Here is a 19,095-nt window from a genome sequence, read left to right on the forward strand (position 1 = left end):
GGCTGCCCGCCTGTCCGAGCCGCGGGGGCAGCAGCCTCAAAGGCACCGGCACCGCCCAGGCACCCCGCACCGGCACGTGTGGGAGGACGAGGCCGGGAGCTCTCGGTTCCCGGCTGCAGGCGCCGAGCCACCGCGGGACAACGTCTGCAAGCACTCAGCGCGCACCTGAGGCTGTACCGGCAATGCTGGGGGGGCAGAGGCAGGTCCTGGTACGCGGGGCTCTGAAGCTCTTCCCCGGGGCCGCAGCCCAGGGCCGCGGGCGGAGGCCCCTCCCGCCCCAGCGGGCGCGGCTCCCGCCGCCGCCTCACGGCGCCCCCCGCCGGGGCCTCCGCCCGCGCTGGGCGGGATGCGGGCCGCGCGCAAGCGGCTGTGCTCCGCCTTGATCGTCGCTTACGGCCTCTTCTCCCTCTACGCGGCCTACACAGTCTTCCTCCGGCCCCGCCGCCCGGCCGTCCCCCGCCCGCCGCACCGGGACCGCCGCGGCCCGCGAGGTGAGAGCGGCGACGGGGCCGCTGCGAGCCGGCCTGCCGCGGGCGAGCCGGCCGGGCCGCTGCCGGCCGCGCAGCCGCGGGGACGGCGGGTTTGATGTGGGGCCAGCGCGGTCGATCACCTCCTGCCTGCGCCGGAGAGGCCTCGGGGAGAGCGGCGGCGCCTCGGCCCGGTGTTGTCCTCGGCCTGGCCCGTGTTCTCCAGGCCCCGGCCAGCGCGCTGCCTCCAGCGCCCCTGCTCGGGCCGGCCGCGGCGGGCGGGGCTCGCAGGCAGCGCCGCAGGAGGAGCGGGGCCTAGGCCCCCCGACCCCGCCGCTCCACCGACCCTCCCGCCCGGCCTGCGCTGGCAGCGGCCACTCCCTCGGGGCGTTGTGAGGCAGCGGGCCCGGCGGGGCGGGAGTCTTGTCGAGTGCTGCTTGAAATCCTGAATTCAGGAAAATTTGACAGTTTTTTTCTAAACTTATAAGTCTGTTCTTATTCTGTGACTTTTTAAATGTGACTTTTGGGTTTCTTAGATCATGCTGCCTTGGGAAATGAAGAGTGGAATCCGTGGGAAGAGGAGGAGAAAAATGAACTGGTGGCTTCTCAGCAGAGATACGAAGCTAATCTTAAAATGATTAAAAGTGCAAGATCTCACCTAGAGCAAACCAGTCTTAGAGTTCAGATTTGGGGCAAAGCAGCAATTGGTAAGCAGATGTAGTCAATGTCTGTTAATCCCTTAACCTTTGTGATAGACCACTTTTTTTCCTTAATGACTGAAATTTATGTGTGTGTTTATGTGTGTGATTAAATAATGTGGCTATCTGTACATGAAGAGCATTAAGGAGCTGTTACTTAAAATTATGGTAAGACCAATACTAGAGTAGTTAGACTCCAGTTTCCTTGTGTCAGTTCTCATTAAGGCTGGTTTTCACATCTGTCAAAGAAAATGGTTCAAATGGCAGAGAAACATAGTTACTTTTTGAATCTGATCTAGCTTGTCGTACAACAAAAGGACAAGCCTCTTACTTGGTTGTAACAGAATTTTTATTTTTTCACATTTGCACTTTATGAAATAAAGCATCACACAATGGGAAATCAGGTGTTTTCTGTACTGCAGTGCTACTGCCACTGATGAACTTGGAAATTCTTCTGTTGTAGAACATGCCAAGTCTCCACATAAACTGGGGGCCAAGGTCCTTTCAAGATCTTTCAGTACTGCTGAAGACATGTAATTGATACTATTTTAACTTTTTTGAAAATACAAAGTTTCCAATTTAAGTTGAACTTCCACGTAGCATTGTAGAACAGGTTGGTTTGTTATGTGGTGATACATTCTGTCACAAAAAAAGATGTTTCACAAAAGCTTACAAGAAATATGCCTGTCATTAAAATGCTGATTAATTTTTGCTCGTTTTTCAGTGGTAGGTGTACTAGAAAGAGATGCTAACATATGTGGTACCATGGTATATCTTCATCTACTGATATTTTGACAGCCAAGTAATCTTTTTAAATGCCTTGACTAATTCCAAGTCATACAGAATTGACTTGATGCCTTAACTAATTCCAAGTCATACAGAGTTTGGGAAACAGTGTCCGTATTATATAGGAAGCTCTGACATTTTTTTCTGGAAGTTCTTATGTTGTTATGCTTTTTCATTTCCCAGAAATGCTTTATTTGCTGGGAGTGTAGAGTAGGCAAGATCTGTGCATTCAAATTCTCCATCATATCTTCATTTCTGGAGGTCTTTACCTTTGGCAACATATTTTTGGAGGGCACCTTCAACCAGCTGATGTGACTGCACAGTGGAGAGAAGGAAGCCAAAAAGCAGGAAAAACCTACTTCAGGTACTGGCTGCATGGTGTTAACTTCAACTTTAACAAATGATGCATTGGAAAGTTAAATAACATGATAAGATGCACAGGTGCATTATTTTGTGTATCTCAGAGCTGCAGTTAATTTGAATATCAGTTGCAAATACTTTAATTTTGTTATGTTTTGATAACTGAGGAATATGCATACAACTTCTCATTCAAAATTATCACAAGGAGTGTTTATGTTTATTCATGGAAGCACATACTTGATAAAACCAGCACATTCTAGCTCAAACATGTTGCTATTAAAAATAGAAAACTAAGGAGCAAATTTCATCTGCTGTTTTATGAAGATTTGTGTATTTGAAAGAAATGTGGAAAGACTTACACATGCTGAGAGGTCAGGCAGCCAAGAGATCTCAGAATGGGGGGAAATACAACCCTGAGGGAAGTCTGAGAACTGTGGTTTGAGGCTGACAATTCACTGAAATAAGCTTGGGGTTGTGAGGCAAGATGTCCCTCACTAGTTGCTTTCTGTTGTATTCAGGGAAAAGGGACTTCACTCTTTCAGTCATGTATAGGATCGTGTCAAAAAAACTTTTTGTTTCCAGAATGAAAATCTCAGAAGCTATAGAAATCAATTATAGAATCATTTTGGTTGGAAGAGACCCTCAACATCATCGAGTCCAACTACAACCTAACTCTGACACTAAACCATGTCCCTAAGAACCTCATCTGTACATCTTTTAAACACCTCCAGGGATGGTGACTCCACCACTTCCCTGGGCAGCCTGTTCCAGTACCTGACAGCCCTCTCCATGATGAAATTTTTCTGATACTCTACCAGATAGATTGTCTTCTTAGTATGGACGTGAGGATTTTTTCAAACCCTTAGTTTTCATGTTTATAACATGAAAATAATTTGCTGCACTTAATGAGTCTGTCAGTTGACTGATTATGGTTATTTTCTCTCTGGTGTGGCTGTTTCAGATGAATAATAACTTCACATGGTTCCTTAGGGTATGCATCTCTCAAATAAAAGACTTCTATACTGACATTTAAATATGTTCCTGTTATGTTTAGAGGAACCAGGGATAATGGAGTCTTGATTTTAACCAACTTGGATGCTAGATCCAGTAAAAATATGAAGTTTAAGTTTGGTACCAACATAACAGGTCAAAATTTGACAGGCTAGTAGGAACTTGTGCAAAGTATAGAAAGTACACAAATATAACTGTTACTTTAATGATTAGAATTATGAAATGAAATAGCAGAAGTTCTACTTTTTATTCAAATTGGAAATGTTACTTTGTATTTTTTTGTGAGGAAGAATTAGTACATGGCTTTGGCTGCTCGCTGGTTATCAGATTTTCTAGAATCACTGACTTCTTTATTGCCTGGCTGAGGTAAATTATCTCCATTTGGTTACTAGATGAGGCTAGAGGGAAGTAGCTGAGGTGACATATTTGGAGAATATGTCCTGCTGGGCAGTTGTATGTGGTAAGTCTAATAATTGTTAAAACACAGAGCTCTCATGGATGTTTTTCAATAATATCAAATCTAAAGACACAAAAATACTAAAATATCACTTGAACACAGTTGCATGAATAAGCCCATTTTGTATATTTATGATGAAGAATGCATATACTTAATACGGATTTTGATGGCTTCAAGTTTTTACCAAAGAAGTTGCCTAAAGAATGTTAAAAGTATCAACTTCTGCATAAAATGTAGGGACATTTATTGAAAAACATGAGTGAAGAAAGAGCTGCGTAGCTGTGGATTTTAGTGACAAATTGGCACATTAATACAAGAAGCAGGAGAGCTGGGTTTAGCACTTTTCTCAGCCTGAAGCAATTCACACTGTTCTCTCCTGTCACCTAGGAGGATGCTGTATAGCAGGGAGTGCCAAACTTGTCTTTTATGATTAAGAGCATTCCTAAATTTCTGTTCCACTGAGAGGCACATCCTCTCTATTTTATCAACAGTCAGTGCTGCCTTCCTCCACCCCCTGTTAAGCCCAGTTGCTCAGCAGTTCTTAAGTCCCATTCTCCTGTCCTCCTTATGCAAATTGCAACCAACTTGATACATGTCAGAATGAAAAGAAATTGGTCAACAAACTTAACAACCAGCAAAGATTTCTTTAGCTGCCAAAAGATTCTGCCAAGGATAGCTTGTGGCAATTTAGTTTCCTTAACAGACTTTAGCGAAGCTTTTTGACTATCAAAATACACTATGTCTGCTGCATTCCCTTTATCTGTGTTCTTACTGACACACTCATAGATCTTCATCAGATTGATGAGATAGGATTACTCATTTCCAGCAGTGTTTATCCATGTATGTGATCGGTGATCTTACCTTCTGATAAGATCCAGTGATCTTATTGTTTATTACAGACTCTTCCAGAGAGGGAATTCATACTGACTGGTCTGCTCCAGAGTCCTCTCAAGCTGTTTTTGTAGGTGGGAGAGACACTGACAGACCCCTTCTCATCAGGCATAGTGTCTCTTCATGACAGCTGCTGCAAAACTTTGCCAGCAGTTCTGCAGTTTTGTTTATGTGGTCCTTCAGAACTCTCAAGTGAATGCCATCCACATCCAAATCCTCAATTTGATATAACTCTTGTGTTTTTTCACCTTGTATTTCTTGCTGAGGAGAATGAGTTAGGTGTGGGAATCTTTCCTTCTGTGGCTTTGTCATCCCATGTTAAAGCCTTTTTAAACTGTTGTCCCTTCAGTTCTGTAGTTGTCTTTTTGGTATATTTTTAATATATTTTTATTTTCCTCTATTTAAAGAACCTTTACCTAGCAGCCAAAACATCCTTTTACAAGGTGCTTTTCAAATTGCTTTTAGCCTTCATTTTCTGTTTGCATTTCATGAGCAATATTTATGAGCTTTGTGTCCTCCTTGTTTGGACAAGCTTTTCATTGTTTTCAGTGCTGACCTTCGACAGCCCCCCTAACTTTTATATTATGCTGTATGGGTTTGGTGGGGGGCACTGTATTGTTTTGGTTTTGGAGTGAAGCATGCAGCATGCTTGGGCTTCTTATACAGTGATTTTGAACAGCCTACACACACCTTGCAAGCTTCTTGTTACTTGGGCTACTCCTTTCAGAGTTATTTTCTTGATTTTTCTCATTTTTAAGTAATTCCTTTATTGCATAAGGAGTATCTGTCTCTATGCTGGATACGTTAGGTATGTTGTCTGCTGCTACAGTGTTAAACTTAACCATATTGCTGTTACAGAATGGCTGTCTCACTAACACCTTTGGAATTAGGGCTGGAAGACCCAGTCTGGAATAGCATCTTTTCATATGGTTTCTAAGACTAGTAAGGAAAAGCAAGGACTTTATAGGAAGCAAGTCAGTTATTGAGTCCGAAAAATGTAATCTCCCCATACCATCCTTGATCTAGCCTTCTAAGACTACTGTCTTAATTTTGAAGCTTCTGTTATCTCTCTTACATTTCCCAATGCCAATTGTATTCTGACCGGGTGCTAATAGTACAACCTTAGCACTGTGTTTTTTATTATTAAAGTATGGGATTTCCATAGTGTTTCTTTTTTTTTTTTTTTTTTTTCCCCCACTGTAATTTTATGCTGTTAAACTTATTTTCCTAAACACAGGTTGTCGCTTCCCTAACTGTAAATCCTATAATTCCCACAGGCTTGATAGCCTCATAGCACTGTCCATAGCTAAAACCCTTTTCCCCCAGGTCTCTTTTTACAAGGTGGTCATTGGATCAGCTGTGTATCCTGTTCATTATTTTTGGCATCCTGATGGTCAAGGTGTTCTCTCATACGAATCCCAGTGATTCTTTTCTCGTTGTCTGTTAAACTTTCAGATTTAAGTTGTTTTGATTCCAAATCATGAGTCTCATGAAGCTTGGCTCCAAAATATGCCACTTGCACCGAACCAGCAGCATGTCAGCTTAACTCAGGTTTAAAATATGCTTGCCTGAGGTCTCTCTGCTTCAGATAACCTTGCTGGAGTAGTTTTTACAGCTTTTGCTGTGAATTTTCCGCACTAAGTACACTTTTAACTGTCAATCCCAGCAGTTCATGAGTTAGAACTCATCATCATTCTAAATTAGTTAAAACTCATACTTAATTCTAAGTTAAGCTTTGCTGGTAGCTGAAAAACTGTAGTAATGCAGCAGTAATGCTTCATTGAGGTTCATAAATGGCTGTTGTCCGATACTTGTAAATTATTAGTGCCAGTGATTTTGCAACATGATTGAAATTCCTCTGTTAAATACATTGTCCAAGATCTAGAAATGCAGTTTTCTACCTCAAATGTTTGTGCTTTCTAGCTTACATCAGAGCCTCAAGTTTGACATGGGTCAAACAGGCAACATAAGTTTACATTTAGATAGTTACCTCTTGTGTTATAGTTTCTACTCAGCATCAGATGACACAGTGGTTTTTTGATCTAACCGTAACCAAAATTACTGAAAAAAGTAGCATGCCAGACCAGCTTTCTGTACTTCATAAAGATATCTGGTATATTGGGAGGGTTTCTCTCTTCTATAGTATTCATTGATTATTACTGGAATCGAAAAACTTTGACCTTTTGTGAACATCAAAGTACATACTTTTTCAGAAGTTGACTGATTTACCCGCATATTGATGTTTGAATAAGGTAGTAATTCTGGTTTATCAGCAAAATACCTTATTTTCATTTAATTCTAACTCTCCTTTTTCCTGAATAAAGACAGAAGCAGCTTTATTCCTTTGTTAAACTGTAGATGCTAACAACAGAAATGGTTACAATTGCACAGTTAGAGTATATTGCGTTTACTTTATTGAAGAAAAAAAATCTCTGGAGTACAGACTGTGTAGTAAGGATGTTTAGAGGATTAAGATCAATAATTTGTCTTAAGAGTGTTTACTGTTTGTGTTTTGGTTTTCACAGCTTCATCACTGGTCCATCTGTAGTTCCTGGCTACTTCTCAGTTGAGGCTGAGAATGTTGTGCTGGTTCTGAACGGGAGAGAAAAAGCAAAGATTGCTTACGCCACACAGTGGTTGCATTACGCACAAACGTTAATTCAGACCCACAAAATACAGCGTGTAGCAGTTGTGCTGCTTGGAAATGAGCAGTGCAACAATGAATGGATTCAACCATACCTGAAAAGAAATGGAGGATTTGTAAATCTGCTCTTTGTTACATATGACTATGTGTTGGTAAATGAAGAAGATGTTTTCCAGTGGCCTTTAGGAGTAGCTACGTAAGTGTTACAGACACAGATTACAATTGAAACTTAATTGTTATGCATGAGGTACAGAAAATACGTCTGAACGCTTCTGCTGATGCCCGAAACAAGTACAGTAGGTAAATTGTAGAACATGATCGTATTAATGATTTTCTAAATCAAGTGTTGGAAACTTTGGAAATTGCGTTTAGCAATAGAAACAAAAACAGGAAAAGAATGCTGGGATTTAGGAAGCTTTTAAAAAATGAACCTGTGTCTGGTAGGGTTTTCTGTTTGGTTATTTTTTCTTCAGCAGATTTGCTCTAGAGGTTTATCATAACTGCTGATGTAATAAGTACCAGTGACACGGGAATTCAAAATATATTTATGTAATTAAATTTCAACTACTGACTGTTTAGGAAAGGAAAGGGATGGTACTGGTAGTACTTTTTTAACCCAGGTTTTTGCTCTCAAAAGGAAGTCGTACACCTCCTGTTTGGAATTAGTGTATTCTCGTATCACAGAAACGTAAGCTGGCTTAACTGCTCACTCACAAAAACATTTTTGTTTGACTTACTGCTCAAAGTATTTATGTGGAGTAGATAAAGGTTTGATTCACTTAGTTGCATTTTTACTCCTTATTAGCAGAGTTAATAGTGGTTTACTTACCACAGTACCATAAGATGAGAAGAATACAGGATTATTTTCATATATTGTGTTGAATTTTAATTCGATATCTTGTACTGAGCCAGTTGGCAAACTGAATGGAGTTTTTATACATAGCTTGAACTTGTTCATAGTGTCATTGAAATACACTAAATTTGTCGTCTTGGTAGTACCAGAGAATTAATGGTATTGAAAGTTCCTGAGCAAAAAAGAAGTTGAGTTTTTAAATGCCACGATTAAGGTGACAGAAAACAGAAAGAAATGACAGTTAAAACAGTAAACTGGGATGCAAAGCTGGGCAGAGGAAGATACATCGGGTATCAGAATGGGGTTTGCAGCCCTTGTGCGCCAACAACAGTTGTAAAAATAGTGGCTAAAGGTATGCAAATGTGCCAGATTTTCCCACTGAAGAGGGAAAGTAAAGACATAGAATCCTGCAGAAATATTTGTCGTGAAGATTTTCTGAAAGTAAATTAATATTTACCATGTAGAGGAGCTAGGAAAGGTCTGTTCCGTCAAAATTTGGGAAGGTCAAGGAAGTGAATATGTGTTCAGAGAACCGTTCACTAGTAGCAATGAAGAAATCATTGTGAAATAAAGTAGAAACTACCTTTGAAACCAGCAAAGTATTGGGATCAGGGCATAGTTTTTCTGACAGTGAAGTAGAACAGTGATCCATAAAAAATACGGGGTGTTTCAAAAAGATGGACCCAATTACAAAGCACTATATTTCACGATGGCAACATGCTATAATCACACAAAAATATAGAGGCATCTAGTGGTAATAATTTGAAACTCTATGCCCCACACTTTCAAGTGGTAAGAGTTTCATTCATGGGTGGTTTGTAATTGTAGAGATATTTCTGTATATAAATTTCAGATTGGATCCATCTTTCTAAATACCCTGTAATAACATTAAAATGAATATCTGTCTTAATTTGAGAATGCAAAGGAGCAGAAACTTTTTTTACCATACATCTGTTCTGGAAAGAAAATACTAACTTAATGTAATGAAAAAGTTAGTGCCAGCCCTTCAGCTGAAGCAGTGTTCAACTGGCGGTCATGCTGGCCAAAATAAGTGATGTAAGATTTGAGGAATCAGTCAAAAAAAAGAAAAATGCCTGATATGAAGACATATCCGAAAGGATGACATACACTATACTTTGGATCCCAGGACTTTGCATTGGTTTTGTTGAGTCCAAAAAGACAAGTTAAATAGTTTGTATGACAAGCTGTGTAGTAGCTGAAAGATTAATGAATTCCACCCAGATTAAAATGACATTTTCATTTGAGAGGTTACCAGTGGTATTTTCAGTTGATAAGCATGCCCTGAGATTAAGGTATCTGAGACCTAAACTCCATAGTTACCATTAACCCGAACATTTCAGTCAAAGCTAGCGGTTGTGTCAAGACCAACTGCTTTTGAAAAAGTATCTTTCTCAGGAACATTTTGTAACATGCACACATAATATCTCCCATGTTGAAAGAAGACATAAGTATTCTGGAATATCTCTGAAGAGAGTGGTGGGGGCAAAGGGAATAAAGACCAGGTTTTAGGACAGGGCTTGCACTGCTTTGCTCATGGGTCTGTTTGAGTCTAGAGATGTGGATTGGCAACAAACAGGTGATTTTAGTCTTAGAATCTGCTACAGTAAAGATAGAATGGTATAAAGTGTTTTTTCTTTGACGTAAAACATATAATTGTCTAATGTAATACGTTGTTTTTACAGCTACAGACATTTTCCAGTTGTAGAACCCAGCTGGTCAATGCTACATGATCCAAGAACATACCTATGTAATTTCTTAGGAACAGTTTATAAGAACTCTTCTAGGGAAACCCTAATGGAAATTCTGAAGCAGGATGGGCTTGATAAACTTTGCTGGATTGGAGCCAGAGAACAGTAAGACTTTGATTTACTTCAAGAAAATATTCAGACTTTTTTGCCTAGTTCATTATTACCAGTCCTTTCTTGAGTGTTGAAAAATAGTACAAATAAAGGTAACCAGTTGTAATTAAAACAGAGAACATTTGTATAGGCCTTCATAATGTTTCCATTTATATATTTTACATAAAGCATATTTTAAAATACATAGAAAAATCTCCTACATATACTAGACATACAGACCATCTTTTATTTTTTCTTATTCATATTTGATTATGGTGGAAGAAGAAATATTTGTCTTGCACCTTGTGTGTATTAATGTCTGAGTAGCTGAAAAAGCCAGCTTTGTTTTGTTGTGCTCCATATAAGAGAGTGGATTTAATCTGTACAACATGGCTCTTCTTTATTTCAAGTAGGTACGACACATCTTTTAACTAAGAGGAATAGAGTTCTGATTGTATTTCTTAATTTTGCTAGGCAGCACCTGTAAAATGTTTGATAGCAGGCACGGCAGTGCTTTGGGAAGACCTCAGCAACCCTGATGAAGAATATGAGATCGATTGTTCCTGTGACATAAACTCCTATCTCACAGACATCCTGAGGCAGTTCAGGCAGATGAATTCAGAATAACAGATTGCTTTACATCCTAACTTTTGAAGAGCAAACCTGTGATGATTTAAAGTATTTGAGGCCAAAAAAAATAATTCTGAAATCCATGAAGTGTCTTCCCATATATTTGTTTCTGAACTCTGCTGTGAAGTAAATTGACATATGCATCATGCAAGTCATGAAAGAAGTTTTAAAATGGAGTTTCGGTTTGCCTCTTACACTTCTAAATATTAATAATTTCCTAAAAGAACCATGTCTAAAAAGTGTTACAATCTGTTTTCAACAGTGACATTTTCAATAAGTTTTTAGAATACTCTTTAAGAATAGTTAAGACTAAAAGCTTATTGATTGTGTGTGTAATATAAAATTTTTACTTTGACCGTATTTTAAGTTTTATAAAGAATTTAAATTAAAGTGTGTCTCTGTTTTCTCATTGCAGTGCCTGTGGGAAAATATTAATTTTTAACCCCTTTACTTTTCTAGGTGGCAACCTCAAGAAACGAATGAAAGTTTCAAGAATTATCAAGATGCCTTGCTGCAGAGTGATTTGACATTATGCCCAGTGGGAATAAATACAGAATGCTATAGAATTTATGAAGCTTGTTCATATGGATCTCTGCCTGTTATAGAAGATGTAATGACACCAGGTGATTGCGGAAATTCATCAATGTACCACAGTGCTCCATTGCAATTATTAAAAACCATGGGGGCTCCATTTATCTTTATTAAAAACTGGAAAGAGCTTCCTGCTGTTCTAGAGAAAGAAAAAAAAATGAACTTACAAGAAAAGATTCAAAGGAGAAAAAAGCTCATAGAATGGTATCAAAACTTCAAAGCATGGATGAGACAGAAATTCATTAATACTTTGGAAAATTCCTTTTTGCCAAGTGATAAAGGATAAATTGTCCCTTTTGAAAATCTAGAGTAGATTGAAAGCTTGATTTCCATTAACCTTCTAGGGAAGCTTGTATACAAAGAAATCTTACAGGGTGAATGGATTCCTTTTGAAGTCAACAGATCTGCACTAGCTTAGCCAAGAGCTGTGCTTGGCCCTCCATCCTTCACAATGTTGTCTCAGCAGGGTGGTAGTCTGTAAGGATGACAACTATTTGATTACTATTTTTACAATTTCCTTGTTGATGTGTGACCTGGTAAGTTGTTTTTAGGATAATATCTTTGAGCATGTGAACATGTTAAAATCCAAAATGAGAACAACAGTTGTGTTTGAAGAAAAGAGAAGAATGAAAGCTGTATGATACAGAATAATGTATTATGTAGCCTAAAGAAGAAAAAAGTATGGTTATAACAAAATTGCCAGGTTTAGCGCAATCATTAAGGTATATCCTGGTAAGCACTTGTTTTGAAAACGTGAACTGTTTGCTTGACTGACATTTCATTTCCAAGGAAGTGGCCATAAAGCTAATTAAACACTGTGGAATAAAAATGTGTATTTCAGGGTAAAAATGGAGAATTATTTCTTAGGAATGTGTCATAGCAGTGTACTTCCCCTTTAACATCAGATGTCAACATCTATTTCTTCCATTTCCGTTGAGTCTCGGGACATCCTGCAGTTCTGCTGCAGGAGCGTTCGTTACCTACAGTTACAGCTACACATTCTGAACACCAGGCTTTAACATGAATTTGCTTGTAGCTTACTTGATTTCTCAAAATCTGCTGAAACTTGTCAGCTCCAAAAGATGGCAGAAGGATGATACTGCATGTGTATGATACTACACGTGCAACAAACAGTTTCAGCAGTTCTTATTAAATGTAGCTGAAGGGATTTGTTACTCTTCTTGTACATCAGAAATGGGTGTGTGCTGTTATCTTCACTGTGTTGGCTGAGCTGTGTTACCACACACGCAACACTGGCAGACCGAAGGCGGAGTAATAGCCAGTTTTCTGTCTTTGACTGTCAGCGTGCTGTGTGGGTTCATTCTCAGGCAGGAATTCAAAAGCCAGTGCAACTGTACTGCTAAGTAATATTCATTTCCGTAATGATACTATATAGTTCTGGAATATGTATCATACAAGAGCACTTACATGTGTTTTTCAGTTTTCTTGCAAGTGGTTGCTCTAGATCTGGAATAAGGTATGCTGTGGAACATCTGGATTTATAGGAGCTTGCATTCCCTATGCGTAGTAGCTGCTCTCAGAAGACAAATAGTTTAAATCCAAATAATCTGAATTGTATGTCTAACATGAATTTCTAGTGACTATCGCACACCCATTTTAACTGAAGCATCAAGCAAAGATGCAATACAAAGCACAATACTATTCGGCTGTGACTGGAAGTACAGCTTTCACAACTCGGCTTTGAGTTGTTAAGCTCTGCTTAGATGTGGGCCTTGTTAGACCCAACTTATGACACATTTCTATACTGAGGATCTGAAGTAACCATCTGCACAGTAGTACACAGCACTTAGGGTGTTAGAGGAGGCTTCAGTATCTGCAATAGTGTAGTGTCATGGCTGTAATTTCCTTCCAGTAGAATCTTTCTACGCAAGCCACAAACATGCAGAACAATGATCTAGAGCAGCGGTTTTCGACCAGTTTTCAGCACATACTTTGGCACGCCTGCCAGGTTCCAAGGAGCTGCAAAAAACAGCTGAGAGAGACAAGTCTTTACCAGTCAGCCTAGATTCTTACAGAAGAGGCTGCAGCTTCTGGAAAATGTTAATGGTGAGCAAGTCAAAGTCTTAAAAACAGTTTAGTGTGTTACTTGGTCATCAGTAGGGGCTGTTCATGTGTTCATTTCTAAGTAAACGTGTGAGTTTCTTTCCAAACTCGTATGGCAATTGTATCTTAAAGGAGGCCAAGTCATGTACCAGAGTTTTATCAGAATTTCACATTTCAGCTGCTTGCCTGCTCTTGGAGTTCAAAGGGAAGTAGTTTGCATTTTGTCTATATTTAGCCAATTCCTGACACTTGAAATTCACCTGCTTCAGTCCTGCACAGGAATTAGTGCTAGAAGGTTTTTTTGTGTTCTACTTCCAGCGATAATGAAGCAAAGAGAGCAAAACACCTTGAAGTCAAGGGAGGGTTCCCAACACATTAGGCAGGTTGGTAGCATTCTAATTATTTCCTGTTCCACTTGTGGGAGAGATTGTAGTCCTCCTGTACTTCCAAATCTTTTCTCATTTGGAAAAATTATCAAGTCTGTGTCCTGTTTGGATCCAGAGATGAGCAGGACCACAAAAGGGACCTTGGCAAAAAAAAGCAATGAGACCAAGGGAATGAAGACAGTGGGGGGTGCAAGAAATCAGAGAGGAGGTCTTACCAGTGTAGAGCAAACTGGTTTAAAAGAAGGGAAGCAGTCAAACCACTGGTGATACGTCCAGGCGGGAGTAGATACTATCTACTGTCCAAAGATGAAGAATCAATTCTGTTGTTTAATACTGAGAGGAGAGTGGATGTCTCTGGTTTGACACTGGGATGGTGAAGTGCAGTTTTGCAGGGCACAAAACAAGGACTTGAGGCCTTCTGCAACCGCACATGCTCTCTCCATCAGAGTTCTATACAGAACCGAGCCTGTCTTGAGTCAAGAATGTGAACTATAACATCAAATGTTATACAGATTGCTAATTGGGCAGTATTTTGCATCATATTTAGATTTGTATGCAGAATATATAACTCTACCAGTTTCCTTATCAGAGGTATTCCCTGCTGATGAAGATTTCACAAGTGAAGCTGGATTGTCTTGCTATAAGAACCAGCAGATCCAGCTTCCCACAATTAAGTGTAACACTGTCTCTCCTACCTAATTCTGAACCCATTAAGAGTGGCTGTGAACGCATGGTGTAAACTGTTGGAAAGATCAGCTTCTATCTAGAGAGCAGTATGTAACCAGTCTATATAACTCTTCATTACCCTGTAGATAAGAAGGTGACTTGCAAAGGATCCAGCTGCCAATAGCTTGCCATTCTTGGACATTTAAGTTGTGATACTGTAATTCAATAGTTAGGTTTTCTGGTATTTTTATAAATTGTTTTTCAATGACTGAAACGTACAAGGAGTAATACAGCTAAGTTTTGTAGGAGCCTTTCTCACAGCTAGTTATTAAGCATTGATTAGGATTGCTATGTGCTTGAATCACCAGTTTCTTTCTTGACTTATTGCCCTCGCCAAAACACTTGCAAAACCACAGAAATAAAATTCTGTTACCTTTTGACAAACCTTGCATGTTAGTAATAACCCCAAAGAGCTGGGTAAACTCAGAAGCAGCTTCCATGTTACAGAGTCCTAAAATATTTCCAGGAATTCTTCCTGATGAAATGGGAGAAATGGATGACAGTTGAACAAGATCATGCTAGTTTTGGTGTGTACATAATGACTGACATTGGGAGAGACAAAAGTATTTCACACAAAGGGTTTGATGAATCAGCCAGAAAAAAAATGCTGAACTGATGAAAACGCGCCTGAAAGGGTGATGAACAGTAATGAAAATAAATTAAATAGTTTGTACAATAAGCCCTGTGGGATCACTCCAAAGTGATGCTAAAACAAACATGCTGTGCAGCAAAAATGACAGTGGTTCTCAACTCTTCTTCTCATCCCAGAGGCTTACGCTGTTACAGAGAATTGCATGGATTTCTTACTAGTCACCAGTCCATAAATCATGACTACTAATCCTCTTGACAGGGAAACAGCTTGCAAAAGGTCACGTTACCCATCGATACTTAAACTCTTTGGGTAGGTCAAATTTCAGGATTTCTTCAGTGTCTCCTGAATAATAAACACCAGCAAATGAGTATGTATTTTTATTGTGTCAATATAAATACTTTTAACATAATTACTACTAATCTGAGCATGGAGGGCTGCTTTGAGACTTAAAATCTCTCCATGTGACTCCAGTTTTAAAGAACGTAAAAGCTGAAAAGGCACTAGAAGTGAAGTCCGAAGGCCAAGAGGAATGCTAATGAGAAAAAGGTTAATGCCTGTGTACATTTCTGATGTACTTCATTCAAAGTGTTTAAGAGAAAATCCATCTGAGAACTGGAACTACACAACAGTAAAATGGTGAGGCAAAGCATTTCAAAACAGGCTATGTAACGTTAGTCCCCTGGGGTCTGGTGTTTCAGCGCTGCTAGTATTTTAAGTGTCTGTGTCTGGTTCAAAATCCCATAAAGAGGCCTCAGTCTTCAGAAGAAACTGCTACGTGTTTTGAAAATCACAGATCTTTTAAGATTTCTCCAGTACCCAAAAGCCGCTGTCTGATTTTGAGAGCCTGGCCACACAGCCAGGTATAATATTTGTATGGTGACATCCCTTATCTCCCAATTGTGTTGCGTGCCCTGGCAGTACAGGCTTTACTGTTCACATTTTCTTCTCCGAACCCCTTGGGACCAGACGGAAATTCAGTGAACACTGCTATAGTTGGATACAAAATGTTTCTCATCCATAGTCCCACAACACACATGTGTTTGTCAAGCATGCCATGAAATAACAACTCATTCTCTCAGCAAGTCTTACACCAGCCTGATCACAGAAGAATAGTTTTAGGTAAGTATCCTCAAATTGCTTCCTAGCAGATACTCCACACAGTCCTATCAGACAATGCAAAATTTCTGGTTTTTAGCTGACAGCATTCCCCATTCCTATGGTCTTCATTTTATTCATCTTCAGGAATATATCATTTTGGCTTGGGCTGCATTTTTAAAACACATGGAACAGAACTATACATAATTTCCATTAAATGTGTGTTCCCAGGAGATAAGACATGCAAAACAAATGCATCAAACAGAAACGAGTCATTCACTGAGATCCAGATAAAGACACAACCCATTGAAAGAGCAAGTTGTACAGGTGGCCATATATAAAGAAAAATAAATCTCGGAATGTCTGTTTGCTATATCAAAGGAGTTTTGTTCAGGGCCAAGATGCAAGGTTTCTATGTAAGTGATTTCTTTCTTTTCATGTTTTTCCCTCTGCAATTGAGTTATTTTCCGAAGAAGGGTAGTCCCAGACCATGAGCGGAGATCCAACTTAAGTACTATTTACATAGGAGATGCCAAAACATCTTCCTCTGTGGCTGCTTATGTACTACTTTTTAGTATTTGTGACAACCCTTGTTGGCAATGAGGCCACCACAGTGCTAGATGCTAATGCACAAAATACACAGGGACGTGCGAGACGGAGGTTCAAGCCTTTGGTCCAGCTTGGGCAGAGCAGGGACGCTGCCGTGGCCACTGCCCAGCTGCCGTGTCAGAAACATGAACACAGGGAAGGTCTACATTGAATCTCTTTGCTCCTACTTCAAAATAGGGATGGGGAGGGGGGGAATAAAATAAAAATTAAAAAATAAAAGGTTTCCTTTGTCATGGTGGAAAACTGGGAATAATAAATCTTGATATTTTGTATGAGACATGAGAACAGTCCTATGCTACAGAAGACAAACCATCTCTCTCTGAAGAAACTCAGAAGACCTGAAGAGAAGTAATTTCTGTCAGGCTCTAGCACAAAACCTGATTATTTTTCTCCTACTTGTTTTCCCTAATCATGTTTTCTGTTGGATGGCATTTCGTCAAATCACACTATGCTAGAATCAATTAAACTATTTGAACAGTAAGATCAACTGTGGAGTGGTGGAATGTAGCAGTAATGTTTGTATCTTGCTTGATGTTAAGGAGTTTCACAGGAGAAAAGATACTCCAAGAGGAACTTGAAGGTGTCCCATATTCAGGACAGGATTGTATCACTATTTGACAACCTTTTATTCATCAAAATGTGTGAAACCATGCATATATTAGGAATGGTGCTCTTTCAGTGAAATGTTGGATATTATGCTAGTCCTAAGCAAACTTAATAAATGAACTAAACTTCCTGATAAAATACTTAGTAGATTTTGATCACCTTATTACTTTGTTTGCTAGTAACAGAAATTAGGCATTTGCTACTTCAGGTGTTGCACTTTTGCTTTTGTATCCTCAGATGAAAAGAATTGTATCAGAAACTATTTTTTTAACAATGTTCTGTTGTTTGCTGTCACTGGGTACATGGAAAGTAGGTTGATTTCAAGACAGTTACTCTTAATTTCCACTAATACAGCCCAGTGGACTTCAGCTCATGGGTCCTCTTTTTTAATATGGGTCTCCATATGCGTTCTCTCTAAATATGGAAATGGAGAATTAAGGACAGCTCTGTTCCCCTGAGGGGAAATGGAATGTACTGGTTAATTGCTGTAGGAATTTAAACGGTGGTTCACACTTTCTTCAAATACTAGCACAGATTTAAGACAGCCAGTGACATGTTCTCTGGTATGCAGTCTTTAATTGCATATTCCTTATTGCTGGAGGGTTCAGCTTATTCATTTAATAGCAATCAGTGAAAGCTAATGCTAAAACTGAAGACAATATACCATCTGATCAGTATACAAGCAAGAATCTGCAAGTTACATCACGTTGTACCAATTTTCCTTCCTTCCTCTGTCTAGTCAGACTCTGATAGTTTCTTCTTGTCTCGCCTCTTTGCTTTTTTCTGCCTGTGAACTGATTTTATGCAACTGACCCTCTTTTCACATTGTTATTTTCAGATTATAGCAAATTGCTTTCTATCTGGTAGGGATATAATTTCCTTGTCCCCATGGAGAATTTCTACCAGGTACCCAATCTCTGTGTAGATGTAATTAGGCTTTTGCTGAATTTCTGCTTTAACAAAGCTCTTGCTGTTACACAGCACGCTGCCAAAATATCTCTCTGTAGGATATTACGTCATCCATGTGCTTGTTTCTCAAACATTTATCATCTGATGTTTTACAATTTTTGACCATCTGTACTAAAAGTTCGGTGAAAAGGATTGTGTTTGTAGGAGCAGAAAAGAGGACTAACTTCAAACAACTCTTTGCTTTCCACTTTATGGCAAGGACTGTTCTTCGTTCCCTGAAACTTCACATGTAACTACAGATACCTGAAGACAGTTCATGGCGTTCGACACCAAAGTCTTAGGCATTGGCTCATGACTTTTGAGATCTGAATTCAGTTCCCCACAACATAAGTTACCGAGAGCCAAATCCAGGAGAGGTTATTCACATCCAGTGAAAAACCAAGAGCAGGTCAGTTCTGCTTAGGTTAACTCTCCAAAGGACCAAGCCTTTGAACTACTGCTAGACAGTCTGTGGTGACGTGTTGGTGAGCTGTGAATGCTCACCAGCAACACCCCAATGTGCTCCTCAAAAGTGTTGCTTTTTGTGTTTCTCGGTTGCAAATGCACATTCCCTCCATCCAGATAAATGAGCTCTCCCTGCTGCCAGTGGTTGTGGTGAAACAAGATCACCTTCTTGCTACTGATTTTCAGTAAAGCATTTGCAAACATGGAATATGATTTAGATACAAAAAGTATCTATATGATAAGTATTTCACTATTATTTCCTCCATCATCAAAGAGCAGTGTGATGCAAGGTGGAGGCTGGGGTCTGCTCCCACCCCTGGCTGTTGTGTGCTCCCTTGGTTTGAAACCTACTGGTTA

At 39.7% G+C, this 19,095-nt stretch overlaps 1 protein-coding gene across 1 annotated transcript; it reads left to right on the forward strand.

The window, feature by feature from the left end:
- The first annotated feature begins 292 nt into the window (after positions 1-292).
- RXYLT1 (ribitol xylosyltransferase 1) lies at positions 293-12,096 on the forward strand. The gene is made up of 6 exons (XM_082048306.1): positions 293-491; positions 1,004-1,174; positions 2,213-2,315; positions 7,196-7,510; positions 9,871-10,041; positions 11,116-12,096. Exons 1-6 carry the CDS (start codon positions 347-349, stop codon positions 11,531-11,533), a joined length of 1,323 nt encoding a protein of 440 aa, XP_081904432.1. The 5' UTR covers positions 293-346; the 3' UTR covers positions 11,534-12,096.
- The last annotated feature ends 6,999 nt before the right edge of the window (positions 12,097-19,095 follow it).

Source organism: Streptopelia decaocto, assembly GCF_964273445.1.
Source record: "Streptopelia decaocto genome assembly, chromosome: 1".
Taxonomy (NCBI): Eukaryota; Metazoa; Chordata; class Aves; order Columbiformes; family Columbidae; genus Streptopelia; species Streptopelia decaocto.